Raw genomic sequence first — 14,744 nt, 5'->3', positions numbered from 1 at the left:
CTTCTGGGGCCCCATGGAAGGTGTGAGTGATGATGAAGTGCCCGGTGTTTACCTGCACAGTCACTGAAAGTAGGCCCGCAGGGTTGCAGCTTCTGCTGCCATTTCCTCCTCAGACCTCCACAAGGTTGGGGAGTCCTCCTCCTCCTTGTCATGTTTCTGGAGCTTTGGAGAAAACAATGGAATAGGCTCATTAATGGGTCCTGGGGATCTCTGAACAAGTGTTGTGGGCTGAACACAATTTGCAAATCAGAAGGTTGTGTGTCTTTTCATTGCACCGGTTGCCCATATTTGAAAAATGGGGAGGTGTCATGTAAGAATTCACATTTCCAGCTTTTGTAATAACCAGATTAGGCTACTCTGTGGCCCATTCCATGCCTTGTCTTGTCTGTGGAGGTTGTGAGTGGGGGGTCACAGACTGGGGAGCATCCTCCCATTTTCCATAATCCCCACCACTCTCTAATCTTAGGCGTGGCTGGCATCATTCATTTATTTTACTCACCAGACACTGAAGGCATGGAGTTGGCCACCTACCCATGACCATTCCCCCAAGCTGGTGGTTTACCTACTCGTTTCTTTGGCTTAGTCTCTCTTCTATGAGCTCTGAGCCATTTTGTTTAGTGAACCAAAATAACCCAAGCAAATCTGTGATGATAATAATACAGGAGCCATGAGCAATGAGTGAGAAATAAGAGCATATCCATTAAAAGAGACTTAAGGAGGCAAATTTTCCCCTTAATCTACTATTGCAATTCAGTTTTATTAACTAGATTTGTTATTCCTGTGTGGGCCTTTATCCATTGTAAAATGCTAAAGGCATAAATTCATAGGATGCGCAGTGTAGTATTTGGTAAGTCATTTGAAGAGATTGAGGTAAATGATTTAACAGCACCAATGATGGCTGGTATTTATGATACGAATGGGTAGTTTCTTTGATGCGTATCACAGCCTAAGGTGGGAATCTGAGACTTGAGCTCATAATCTATACACAAGGCAGGCAATACTTGACACCATCTTACCAAGGAAGAAATTGAGATCCAGGGAACTTCCTTCGCTTGTCAAACTGACCACCCAGCTAGGCAGGGGCAGAAGTTGTTCCCAACAATTTTTGCCATTTTACCTATCCTAGAGGAACAGCCAGGCCACCAAAGAGTGGCCAGCTCCGTGCGCCAGGTGCATTCCCCGCAAAAGGCAGATCCTTTGAAAAATATCCTGCTGCCTCAGCAAAAAGTCTCTCCACTACCGTAGTGGAGTCTCCTATCTCAGGCCCAAATCTCTGTAAATCTAACCCGGAGACACCCCATCCCCCACCCCACCCCCACTCCACCCCCAACCGCGTGGCCCCTTGCAACAGATGGAGAAATTTCCCCAGTAGTTCAGAGCAAACTTTGACACACAAGGTGAAACAGTGAAGGAACGACAGCCTGGCTCTCTATGAGCTGTATTTCCACTTGGGGTAAGTTTGAGCCTAAATGAGGTTCATTAGCATATAACTGGGCCACAAATATGTTGATGAGGGTCATGGATCTTCTGTTCATAATATGGCTGCCAGCACTCTGGTTTTACATTTTGCCACATAGATTTAATTCTCCTTAGTGGAAGAAAACCACATTAAGAAGTCATTTCCTTCCTTGTGGAGGCAGATATGATGCAGTTGCTACAGGCAAGGCAAACGGGACTGCTATTTTTCTACTCAAGAACTAATTTTCATTTGGATACTAGCTTTGGGTCTGTTATAAATCCGTCTTGTAACAATTCAGTAGGATGACAAAGAACACTAATATACAGCCCGGAAAATATGGCTTCCCTCTTCTGGTGCTGCCATGGAAAAGGCACAGAAATCAAGCATCAAGTGGCTTCCTCACCACAGATCATACCAGATGAATCCAAATAATTTAGAGCCTGTGAGCATTAATGCCTCCCTGGTTATTAGGCGACCGTCTGTTATTGTCATATGCCTTACAGATGGCAACGTTGTGCCAACACTTCGAAGTTGTTTATGCGAGGTAGGAAATAAATAAAACAAAAGCTAATCATATTTGCAAAGTTCTGTTGTATATGGTTTTTAAAATGTAGAGGTTTCCCTCCTGAAAGTCCCAGATGGAAGCGTGTGGCTTTCTTTGGAACAGCAGTATTCAGTGCTGGCGCCCACTGGCATCACCTGGGGAACTGAAAAAAAAAAAAAAAAAAAAAAAAACCCGCTATAGCCTGGGTCCATCCAGGGATTCTGATTTAATTTGTCTGGGGACGGCCTGAGTTTGGGGATTTTTTTCAAACTTCTCAGCTAATTCTAAGGTGCATTTCCTGTTGAGAAGCACTGCATTTGCGGGAAATGTATATGTGTATAGATAGAACCCATGTACAGAGAAATGCTACATTTGCCTTTAAGCCCATTGCTTGTCACCCTATCCACAGAGCAGAGGCTTGTCTTTGCAAACCCTGCTCTAGAACGGCTTTTCTTCTATTCTCATTCTATCAGAGTGTCTGGGCCACGGGCTTGTCCCAGCAACACTAGGATGCTGATCTAGTTCAGGAGCCTTTGAATGAATTTTCAGTCTCAGCAGAAATAGGGAGCCCAGGAACAACCCTGGTGAACAAGGCTTGTGTCTCAGGAGAGCCACCCAGGTGACTTGGAAATTAAACGTACTGTCGTTTGGAGTACATTTCTGCTTCCATGAGGCAACCCAAGAACCTGGCGGCTGCAAGTTATTGCAGGCTAGCAGAGATAAACTCTAAGGAACTCAAATGGTGGTTCATCCAGAAGGTGCTACATGCCTTGAGGAAGCTTTACTGGGGGGGGGTGTTCACTTCAGATGAACCCTCCAGATTAATTTAGGCTGCCCACAGGGAAAGGCAGTGACTACTTATTAATGCACAAGGTATTTATTCTGTTTCTGCAATGCTAAGGGGTAGCCTTGGTGTTAAAACACTGAAACAGATAGACCCCTTTACTGTCCTCAGGGGGCACCCAGGTAGGGAGAGTAGACACCAAAATGGTTAGTTATGAATGAGAGGGGCATTTCCAAATGAGAGGGCTGCTGCTGGGCGGGCACGACCTAGTTTGAAGAACTTTTGAGAGTCAGCTTAGTTTGGTAAAAAAACAGAGTGCTATAATAAAAAGTTATGGGGGAGAGGGAGTTATCTAAGGAACATCTGGCAACCTCTCTCCAAGAAGATGAGGTTAGGCCCAGACTTTGACAATGAGACCTCTTTGTGCCTCATTTTCCCCCGCTATAAGAGTTGTGAGCAGCAATGTGCTTGGCACATAGGAGTAGTCATAGCAACAGCAAACAACTATTATTAGGCTAGATACACTGTCCCCATGACAGTGACCACTGACCAACCCAGAGATGTTATGGCCGGGAGTAAAAGTGCCTTTCCTATCTTCATGGTCCCCCAATGGTATGTGTCTTTTGGATCTTAAATGCCCTGTAAAAGGATTAAGAGCTATGGTCAAAATTCAGGCCCATACTAATGAATCGACTGACACATTCAAGCCTGAGGAGGAAATTTAGCTCCTTCAGATTTAAAATGACTTACAATAATCCCTAACTCTCAGAGTTGTTTTAAGGAGTGAAAAAGGTATTAATGGAGGCTCCTCAGAGGTAAAGGTCAAGGTCCTCGAGTCAAAGCATGTGGTAATAGTCAAATGCAGTCACATTACCCTGGCAGCATGGCCACCAGAATTAGCGAATAAAAATACTGAAACAAACGAAATGAGTGTCTCGTATATCTTATGCAGTACTTGGGACATACTCTTACTAATAAGTATCATTTGTTTGATATTGAAATTCAGACTTAACTAGACTTCTTCCTGTCTTTTATCTGGCAACTTAGTCCAGGAGACCCCTTTGAAAAAGACCACAGGAAGTACTTGGCTTGCTTTTGGGTTGTTCCCAAACCTGCCTAGCTGTGAATCCTGGAAAAGATGCAAGCTGTCCAAAGGAAGGACAGACTCAAGGCTAGCACTGTGTACACTCTAAGGCTTATTATTGCAAGAAACAGAGTAAATCCCCGGCTCCCTTTAAATCTCATAGCTCATTGGTTTTCAGGCATGCACATTTTCCACATTTTTCACATCTCTGAAGTCAAAGTGTGTTCCACAATCAGGGGAGTGTCATAATTTAATTGGCAGTGTTTTTCTTGTTAGTAGTACATCAAAGAACAGTGCTTCCTCCAGGTGACTGTCTGGGATTCAACACACTACAGTGCTCCATCATCCCTCCTGATGATTATATCATGGAAGTTAAATGGCCATGAAAATGCTCAGCACCGCAGCACATCCCTCTCCTTCTCTCCATGCAACAGTGAAACTGTTGAACAGTTGACGCTGTTTTCACAGGCACTTGGTTCTTTAGAGGAAAAGTGCTCACCAAAGTTACAAAGTTTGCAAAAATTTGAACCAAAAAGTCTTTATTCACATTCAACAGAGTAAAGTCTGTGATGGCTCCTGGAAGAGCATTCTATTTCTATACAGCTGTGAAAAGAGATTTAAAAAAAAAAAAATGTATCTGCAGTCATTCCACTTTATCTGCCTGAAAATGATTTGGGGGAAGGTAGTGTTAACAGGATTTCTGACTGAAGTACCGATAGGCGTTGATGTTGACATTCCGCTCCTTTCTGGACATTGAGCATGCTATCGGGAGGTATGTGGGGTAGAGATTAATTCCCTGATGTAATGCTCAAACTGCCTTGGCTATTGACTTTTTTATAGCTCTGTAATGGAATACAGTAGGAAGAATGATTCACCATAATTTAAATGTTTTTCAGAATTCGGAACTAACCAGCAGTAAAATGCCAAATTGTCTTCAAAGGGTGGGGGTCCGGTGGGAGAAACAATTTCATACTGCTTCTTAAAGAAGCAAGTGGCTGCATATGAACTTGGGCATTGTTATCAAGTATATTAATATATGTCATTGTTACTGGTTTTGTAAAACAACATAAAGAGCAGAAAGCTTGAACTATTTCTTATGGGTTGATGGCTCTGTTCAGACAGGTGTTTATATAAAGTCTTGAAAGGGAAATAATATCAAGGAATAGGGAAGTAAATCCATAATTTTGTTCAGATCTGATTCTCTGCCTCTACTCTCAGTTTAGCCAACAAGCATTTGTTGAGCACATGATATATTCCAGGCACTGTTCTAGGTCTTATGCCATAAAGATGAAGAAGCCAAAAATCTGTGCCTCCTGGGGACTCACCACCTTACAGGGCAGACCGATTTATACATATGTAATATAATACAAGTCAGTCTGGTACAAGGACTGCGCTGGGCTACAAGTTCTATCATCGTGCTCTCAGAATATCTGACGGGGGAGAGTAATTCTTCCCAGGGTGGGATCTTGGGTTGACTTTACAAAGTTAGGATTTGCACTGGGCTTAAACGATGGTGATAGGAGTTTAAGGACAAGGTTATTCTGGGCAATGGGAACAGCTTCAGCAGATACATGATGTGTGTGCCAGAAATCCTGCAACTTATGTCACGGCCGGCTTCACCAACTGCGTGCATCCCTCTTTCCCAAAGAGTCCTGACGTGGGCATGCCTGACCATCTATCAGAGCGGTCAAGAGAACTGAAATTTAGTTGCCATGTTGACAAGTCTTAACATCTCATGGTTTAAAGAGGAGTAAGACATCTCAATGGCCCAGAAGATGGCCTCTAGTCTATGATCCAAAGCCACAAACAGTTTTGAATCCCACTGAAAGTTACTGCATTTTCAGTCTTCTTTCAGTCCCTCTGATTAATCAAAAAGAAAGTCTCAGTGCTAGCATGTCCTTAACATGGGATCAGCATGACCTCTAAGGACACAGAGGAGCCATCCAGACTCTAGCTGGAATTTAATAAGATTGTTTTGTTAGATCACATTCATTTTGAGGGTTATCTCCTATTTGTGATGTTCTCTCAAATTTCCTTTTAAAGTAAATTTATTTAAGGTAAAGCGTCGATTTAGAAAATAGATGAAGTAAAGCAGTGTCAAAAATACAGGATTAAATGTGGCATTAACCTTGAAAGGTGGTCCAGAGGTGGGAAGTTCAGCTGAGGGGAGGGAAGTCACTGAAAATGTGAGACTAACGCGTGGGCCTTCTAGAATGGTTGTTTCTATTGGGCTAAACTGGAGAAGGCTTCAGAATTTTGTTTTAACAGATCTTGAAAGTCAAAATAATATTATAGGAGCTCTCAAGAACAACCAGTGCCTCGAGATCTGTAGGGATAGTAGAATGGTGGGGAGGGGGTTTGGGAGGAAGACCTCCCCGAAGAAGTGCTGGTTAAGCTGAGATGTGAACAATGGCTACAAATCCCTGAAGCAAAGAGGAGGGAGAAGGGGTATTTCACGCAGAGGGAGCAGAAGTGCAGAGCACGGAGGAAAAAGGAATCTTGGTTGAGTGACTAGAAAAGCAAGGGACATGGTAGATCAGTTGTAGCCTTTGGGGATGGCTGAGAAACGTGGATTTTATTTTTGGTGCAAAGAAGACATTAAAGGGTTGGAAGCAGGGAAGTTAAAAGCTTAGAATAATTTTTTGTAGAGTGGCCTGGCTGGAGAATGAGTTAGAGATTCTGGCTCCAGCAGCAGCCAGACCAGAAACGATGGGAGCTGGGCAGGCATGGACATGGACGAGAGAGGGGATGGAGGGGAGCTCGGCTGCCCCATGCACCAGAGTGGTGGTGACTTGGTGGCAACTTGGTGCTCTTTGTAAAGCACACAGGATGCTGGCTCTCCTGCTCACAGCTGCTCTGAACCAGTATGAAAATCACTCCTGTCCTGCCCAGTATGTGCCTCTCCTCAGTCACATGCTTCCCAAACTCCCCAAGAAGCCTTCCTGGACCATTTAGATCAACTTGAGTTATAGTTCATGATTCTGGATGTCGCCTCCCTCTGTCACACACACAGCCAGCATCCTGTGAGCACACGTTTCCTCCCCAAAACACCAAACACGATTTCTCTACGTGCTGGTTCTTGAGCAGATGGTCACCCACTTAGGCCTTTCTTGGTGTCCTAATGAATCCCCTCTTGCTTTCATTTGATGCAAAATAATAATAAGTCTGTGCTGCCAACCTTGGGCAACCACTTGGGTTTTCTTAGAAACCTGAGGTTCTTCCAATATTTCTTTGTGCAAAAATATGTTAACTGCTTCCCTTCTCTCTGTGAGCTGGAACCCTGGACTGATGGCCACATGGTGAGACCTCTAAGTGCAACCAAGTGACCGCTGGTTCCCTCTTATTCACTGTGAAGTTTCCAAAGCCCTATTTATTGCCCTAATGGAGAGAAATCCCGGTAATAAACAGAGCATTCATCATTCCATTTGTTGCCCAAGCTTTGACTTAAGCCTAACTCGCTTGAGTTAAAGCAAAAGTTTTTTTGTTTTTGGTTTTTGGTTTTATTTTGTTTTGTTTTTAGTGCTGCCAATGAGGCCAAAATGCTGAAATAAGCTCTTATATTAATTAATGGCATCTTACTTTCAAGGGGTATAGACTGTTGATGTTTAAGAATTTGTAACCCCCAAAAGTATTTATTAACTAAAAAATCACAGCACTGGAAAATAATTATGCCAAACCACTGTACTATAACAGAACCCAGTTGCTTATCCAGTTATACATTAAAGTATCACATTGTCAAGCCGATTGCCAAAGCAGCAAATGAGACTTTGCCAGCGTCACAATTTGGACCAGCTATTACTCAATTGACTGTACTGTGAATGGTCTTCAGAGTATCCCAGGCACCCTATAACACCTGTACAAACCAGGGTGGGCAGTCAGGTTTGGTGAAGTACATGCCTGCTATCATAAAATTGCTTTAATTGGTTAGACATCATAATTTGTATTTCTCCATCAGAAGCTTGTAGGAGCAAAGGGAGAGTTCAGCTCCGGGTCTTATGTGGTTGATTTCAATGGAAACAACAAAGTAGTCTCTTCCTGTCAGAGGCGCAATCAGTAAGGCTAACCTGAAATGTATATTTGAGAAAGGTGACCCCAGACAGGGCCTCCTGGATCTGCCATCCTGCCTCCTGGCCAGCCACCATTTAGAACTTTCTTACAACATGGCATCAGGGCAGTCAAGGAACAGGGCTCGGGAACTGGACCTTGAGGGGCTGCTGGGGGTGTTGATATGGGAGTCATTACATTCAAGAATCATTAGCATAAGGGCGCCTGGGTGGCTCAGTCGGTTAAGCGACTGCCTTCGGCTCAGGTCATGATCCCAGGGTCCTGGGATTGAGTCCCGCATCGGGCTCCCTGCTCCACGGGGAGCCTGCTTCTCCCTCTCCCACTCCCCCTGCTTGTGTTCCCTCTCTTGCTGTCTCTCTCTGTCAATTAAATAAATAAAATCTTAAAAAAAAAAAAAAAAGATCTGTTTAAAAAAAAAAAAAAAAGAATCATTAGCATAGAGTAAAATACAAACCTGACTTACTTATTTTTAGGACACCCCAGGGCTAAAATCTTCCTCAGAACTTACCACAGTGAGCCTCATGTTCCCAAGGAATGAGAGTGATTCTGCCTCAGTCCGGCTAGGAATTTCAGATGAAAATCCCATGAGGGCAGTAGTGATTACTACTGCCCTCATGTAGTGATTATCAAGGGTCGGTATTGAAATCAATTGCGCTCACCCAACAGTTCTTGGTATTTCCATTATAATAAGCCCTCAACAATAGTTAATTTGGTAGAAAGCCTCCTGTCCAGTTCTCATGTGTATGATAGAAATCACCAAATTATAGTGACAGCCATCGGTGCCTCCTTACTGGGTCTGACACTGAGTATGTTTTCAAGTAGCATTGGTTAAGGTTGCTTTCCCTCCCAACTTAGTGGCTATATAAGTTCATCATTCCCATTTTATGGATGAAACATTTGAGTCTCCTAGACACTTGAATCACTCAACCAACATCCCATGGCTAATGGGGAACTGTAGTTGTTTGGATCAGAAATATGATTTGTGGGCTCCTAGTGCACTCTTGGATCCATTCTGTAAATTTTTGGCAACTTCCCTGTGGTTAACATTTTTGAGAGCACAGATGATAGAGCAGCCCAGAGAAGAAAACTGAAGTTGCAAACAGAGATCTACCTCCAATCTGGGATCAGGCTGGGGAGCCTCCTCTGAGGTGGCAGTTGCAGCTCAGGCAAGTTTTCAGCAAATAATTGCTGCTCCCTGACACCTCACCCCAGGCTCTATCATATAGGAGCTTTACTGGCTTTTTAAATGGGTAGGAAATTGGTGAAGCAACAGGGACTAGAGATTTCTACCAGTTTTATTTCCTCAGGCCTCCTGTTTCTAGAAACATGCTCACCGAGAAATGAAATGAAACTCCTTCTGAAAGGGAGTTTCGCGATGGAGCAAACTTTGGAAAAGGAAGCATTTATTCAAAAAGCAATTTCCTAAAAAAAAAAAGCAATTTCTTTGGCCAGCCATGTTCCGTAGCCTTCCCCCCACCATGTCTTGGATATTGGTGCTTGAGCGAGAGTGTTCTCCTTTATTCCCAGAGTGATGTCAACTTTGGTACTCAGAATGAGCAAAGAGAACAAGCAAGGGGCCAATTTTCTGGTTTCTTTTGAGTCTCCCGAACATTTGTTTCATATTTGCTCCTGCTACAATATGGCTTCTTTTTCTAAAGTCCCCTTACAGAATCTTTAGAAGCACAGCCCAGGCAAGAGAGCTCTCCTTGAGGAGACCCACGTGGAGCATCTGTACTGCAAGAAGCTAAGCAAACACACAACCAGAAACACACCACCGTAGACATGGCCTCAGAATCCTGTTCGTCACAATGTTGCAGGCAGCAACGACTAAGCCCTCAAGATAAAACCCATCTGGAGAAAACAAAGGAGGCATGTGTGGGGTGGCAGTTGTATGGTCCAGGTCCTCCAAGCACTGGAAGCTCAATTCTCTGCAGAACTCTTTCAATCATTCAACAAAAAATAGTAGTATGTCTACCCCATTGCATTACACTGTGCAGTGGTGAGCAAGCTGGACAAGGTTTAGTGCCCTCGAGAGGCTTACATTTGAGGAGAAAAGACAGACAATGAGGAAGTAATCAAATTGGTTACTACCATTTTAGGGACTAACAGAAGTACATTAGACAGTGCAAGCAGGGTAGACAGCTCTGAGGAGGTGACAAGGAGGCTGAGAGGGATCGGCAATGCTCAGACCCAGAGGAAGGACAGAGGTATCTGTGTGGTCTGTGCACTGGCTGAAGACCAGTGATGGGAGCAGAATGAGGAAGTGCCCAAAGAGGGGGCCAATCCACTTCCCTTTAGTACTAGAAGCACAAGTGCTAGCCGAGGGATTGGATGATTCCGTCACATCACCCTTGTTGGGCACCTACTTTTTGCTGGGCTCAGAAGAATATTAATCAAGTGAAGATGTAGTAAGTCCAGACTCCATGAGCTGAAGGTGGAGAGGCTAGCCGGACCAGCTGGGCCCAGGTTTCCCTCTGAGATAGGGCAATGCCACTTTGCAGCTTGAGTTTTGCTTACTGGGCCTCTACCCCACCTTAATACCAGGCCCTCCTGCTAGGGAATTTTCCATAGAAAAGCAAGCGAGTGGCAAGCTATTTGCACAAGTGGTTACCACCACAGAGCAGCAAGGACACAGGCTGACCTCGCAAGCTGCTTTCTGAACGTTCACCGTACGTTTGGCAGAGCTAAAAGGGCTACCCAACACCATCTGGCCAGGTGCCTGGCACCGGGACCCCCATGTTGGCCAATGAAAAGTGACGAACATAAAATCTGTATTCCAAGGGTATGTACCACTCCCCAGGACTGGTCATGAATTTCTTCTTTTTACAAGATAATCATTCTGCCTCTGGTTACGAAGCCACACCCATTGAAAGTAACATGTCCTCTGTTATTCACAAACCCATTCACTTCTGATGGAGCTCTGCCAATGCCCTTCAAAGCCTGGCCGGGTGAGTTGCACAAATAAATTAGGAGCCAACCTTTCCCGAATGCCTTTCTCTCTTTCATTTAAAAACCTCTTTTAATGAAGACATAAAGCCTTGGATGCAGCTGAAACGCTAAGCTTACCATGCGTGACAGCAGATCTTTGTCACAAAGGATTTCAAATGCCTTTAAAAGAAAAAACAGAATACTTGAAAGAAACTGAGATTTCCTTGTTATAGCCTCTCATTTTATTTCCCCAAAAGTGACCATAATCCAGAAATCAGCACAGAAAACAGATGTAAGCCAACTGTAAACATACATACATACAGCTTCACCACAGTGAACACTTAAAATGCAATGTCAGGCTTGGGATTATTTGGAAGCATCAGGCTAGAAAAGAGATACCTTTACCTTTTTCAGCTTCCTACTCTGCATCTAACCTCTCATTTATTTATTACTGAGATGCTCAAGAGGCACTATAGAAAGGGCCAAGACTAAGATTTATACTTATATTTACTGATACACTATTTATATAAATTATATATGAAAATCCAGGTTTGACTCATATATATATATATATATATATGTATATGTGTGTGTCTGTGTGTGTATATAATTAAGTGTATATATATATATATATATATATATATGGCTTGATTTTAAAATGTCATTGTTGGGAGTTATAACTTCATGAATGAAAAACCCATAAAAATCTTTTAAGAGTCCTAATCTTTTAATTAATCTCACCTCAGTGCTGCTCAGGGGTTTAAAGGAGTTTGGTCACTTTTTAAAGGATAAAAGATCAAAATGTTTTAAAGTAACTCTTTAAATTTCAGGTATCTGTTTAAAGTTCCAGAAACAAATATTTGAAAAATGCTTGTTCCTAGAATCAGGGTCTGAAACCAATATTTACAGTTCTCTGGTCCAAACATCCAAGGGGTACTCGTGCACTGCTTGAGATCTTACCCCACCCTGAGACAACGGGACCCCTGACCGACAGGCGGTGCCAGGAAGCCATCTGCCCTCACCTAAGTCTGACTCTCCCTTGCCCAACCTCTACGTATATATCTTAGCTTCAGCTCTGAGGATCACGCAGCACGAGATCAAGTTCACATACAAATACCACTTTCAAATGTTGATGCATTTGAGCTACACTTAAATCTGGCAATTCTCTGGCCTAGAGAGAATATGGACCCTCGGGATCCCTCTGGCGGTGCAGGTAAGAGGATGTTTTGAAGCACCCTCTTTGGGAAATGGTTTGGCATGATCTCCTAAAGCTGATATTCGCAACACCCTGTGACCTGCCAATACTACACCCAGGTACATACCTGAGAGAAAATTTTCTCACATATATGAGAATGTTCAAAGCAGCTCTAATTAAAAGAGCAAAAACCTGGAAGTGACCAATATTCTTCAGAAAGTAGATGAATAAACTCTGACACATTCACATATCAAAAGAATTGTGTGAAAGAGACAGTTAGTCCATATGGACAGATCTTAACATATAATGAAGGAAAAATAATTTCTAGAAGATAATATACTCAGGATGATTTTTTATAAAGTTAAAAAACAACTTAAAAATTTATCCTTTTAAAAAATGCATAGAGATGCCTAAAAGTATGTAAAAAGAGGTGAAGCAAGACACCTGGGTGGCTCAGTCGGTTAAGCGTTTGCCTTCGGCTCAGGTCATGATCCCAGGGTCCTGGGATCGAGTCCTGCATCGGGCTCCCTGCTCAGTGGGGAGCCTGCTTCTCCCTCTGCCTGCCGTTCCCCCTGCTTGTGCTCTCTGACAAATAAATTAAAAAAAAAAAGAAGTGAAGCAATGGGACCACGAGATTCAGGGTGATGGCGGGGGAAGGGTAGGGTGTGGGCTCATCGTATGGTTAGGTGCAGGATATCAAAATCGTAGCTTTTGTGCTGAGTGATGGGCTTGTAGATACCCAATTAGTCATTCAGTATAACTACATCAAAGCAGACCATGAATGAAAACAAACATGGTCATCCTTGGGCAACACGCAGTTTACAGCATAGGATGACCGCAATTTCCTTCCCTATGGAAATCCAGCTCCCATTCAGAGAAACTCCATAAGAACTACAACATGGTAGCATTTGCTATGTAAGAGCACTGAAGTTATTAACTGAATTCCAGATGTCTGAAATTGATGTATCCCTTCACTGAATCCCCCCTAGGATCTATTTTGGGGATAACACTTCACACAGGATGCTGTTCTTAATTAAAACTGCTCTGCCTTAAGAGCTTTATGTCTGTGAGATAGTCATCCAAACATTCTCCTCTCCATAAATTTCCTCTGATGTCCTATTTCTGAAGCAAAAGTAATACTCGCCTGGATCTTAATAAACATGTCTGCAGTGGTAATATAAATTTCACATGCTTTCTACATTTCATTATCTCTTTTAGTCCTTTTCTTCATGCTGATTCTCAGACCAAGACTGTACAGGAAGGGCTTTGCAGCCCAATGCTGTCTCTGTTTCCCACGTTGGGGGCAACAAGCAGTAAGCTGATTGCTATTTGGGTAGGAAACACAGACAAGATGTTGAAAAAAGCCATTAATTTCCAAGCTATTTTGCTCCTCTCCCTCTTTAATGTTTGATTTTGGCAATAATGGTCTAGTTCGTTGACATTAGATTGAAGCCTAGTAGCCAAGTTATCAGTCCAAGATCTGTGAGTGTTCCTACATGGTTACTCAGACTATGTCTACCAGATGCCAAAATTTAAAATTCAAAAATACTAAATATCTGGCATTCCAGAAGCAAAACAGAAACAAAAAATAAAATCCCTGCTGATTGACTGCTCTTTCACTTTGCAAGTAGTTATTTAGGGCTTGGGTAGAGAGAGGACTCATCTGCTTATTAAGGGAGTCAGATTCAGGACTTAATCCTCCAGCCAAATGACAACTAAATCACAAGGAACAAATACTGTTCTGTGGAAAATGGCCAAAGGAAAGATGCTCTCGGTCCAATGCCAGGGACCTTCTTCTCTAGGGAAGTGCAAACATCAAAGGAAGGGAGCCCAAGAACAATGATGGCATAATCACATTGTTGTTACGAATGGATTTTTACTGAGCATGCGCTAAGTGCCAGGTACCAAGTGTTGGTACAGAGACAATTGCATTTAACCCTTATTGAATAGCCCTGGCGCTGTCTTCTCCATTTTCAGGTTAGGAAGTTGAGATCAGAGATGTGACCTTATAGCTCACAGGTGGCTGGGACTCCAGGGCCCACTCCCTAAAGCTGCATGCCCTCTCTCATAGAACAGCATCCAAGTCTGCTAAACAATGGGGACTCAGTTCAGGTGTCTAAATTAAAGCACTTCTGCATGCAGAATCTCATTGGATCAACTTTGGGGTAGGCAGAGGCATAATATTCTTGTCCCCATTTTACAGAATAGGAAACAAAGACCCGGGGAGATTAAGTGAGCTGTGGGTATCTTTTCTGTAGTCTTAGACTAAAAGTCTTGGCATGTTTCTCTACTAAAAATGAGCCTCGATGAAATCTAATAGGAGTGTCCCGAATCTAGATTTTGAACAGAACAGAACAGAGCAGAACAGCACAGTGGGAGGACCAGATATTAGGGCCTCTCTTACTTAAAAAGTATAAATTAAATTCTAGATAGTGGCCCAGGGCGGTCTCTGAACCCTTGCTATCAAATGTTCTCGTCCTGAGTTATTGGCCTTTGACATGGCTTTCTTGGCATGATAGGCCCTTATTTACCATGTCACTCCCTCTCTCAACCCTTTGCAGCCTCTGTGCCTACCCTGTTTAAGCAGGAGTGGCTCTTTCAACAACCTGCCATTGTTTTACCACCAGCACATACTATTCTCTGCAAGGAAGACCTTCCTGCCCCTGCTCTCCCAAGGCTGGACCA

General features: G+C 43.2%; 1 protein-coding gene across 2 annotated transcripts in view; it reads right to left on the bottom strand.

Annotated features, from left to right (window-relative positions):
• Window positions 1-14,744, bottom strand: part of FHIT (fragile histidine triad diadenosine triphosphatase) — a 1,475,077-nt gene that overhangs the window by 26,039 nt on the left and 1,434,294 nt on the right. For both annotated transcript variants that reach the window (XM_021694989.1, XM_021694990.1), the window contains one exon: window positions 53-162. In XM_021694989.1, the coding sequence (XP_021550664.1) occupies window positions 61-162 (102 nt within the window). In that variant the 3' untranslated portion in view covers window positions 53-60. The remainder of the gene's footprint in view (window positions 1-52; window positions 163-14,744) is intronic.

The sequence above is a fragment of the Neomonachus schauinslandi genome, chromosome 1, assembly GCF_002201575.2.
Source record: "Neomonachus schauinslandi chromosome 1, ASM220157v2, whole genome shotgun sequence".
NCBI lineage: Eukaryota > Metazoa > Chordata > Mammalia > Carnivora > Phocidae > Neomonachus > Neomonachus schauinslandi.
This window is presented reverse-complemented; position numbering and strand designations above follow the sequence as displayed.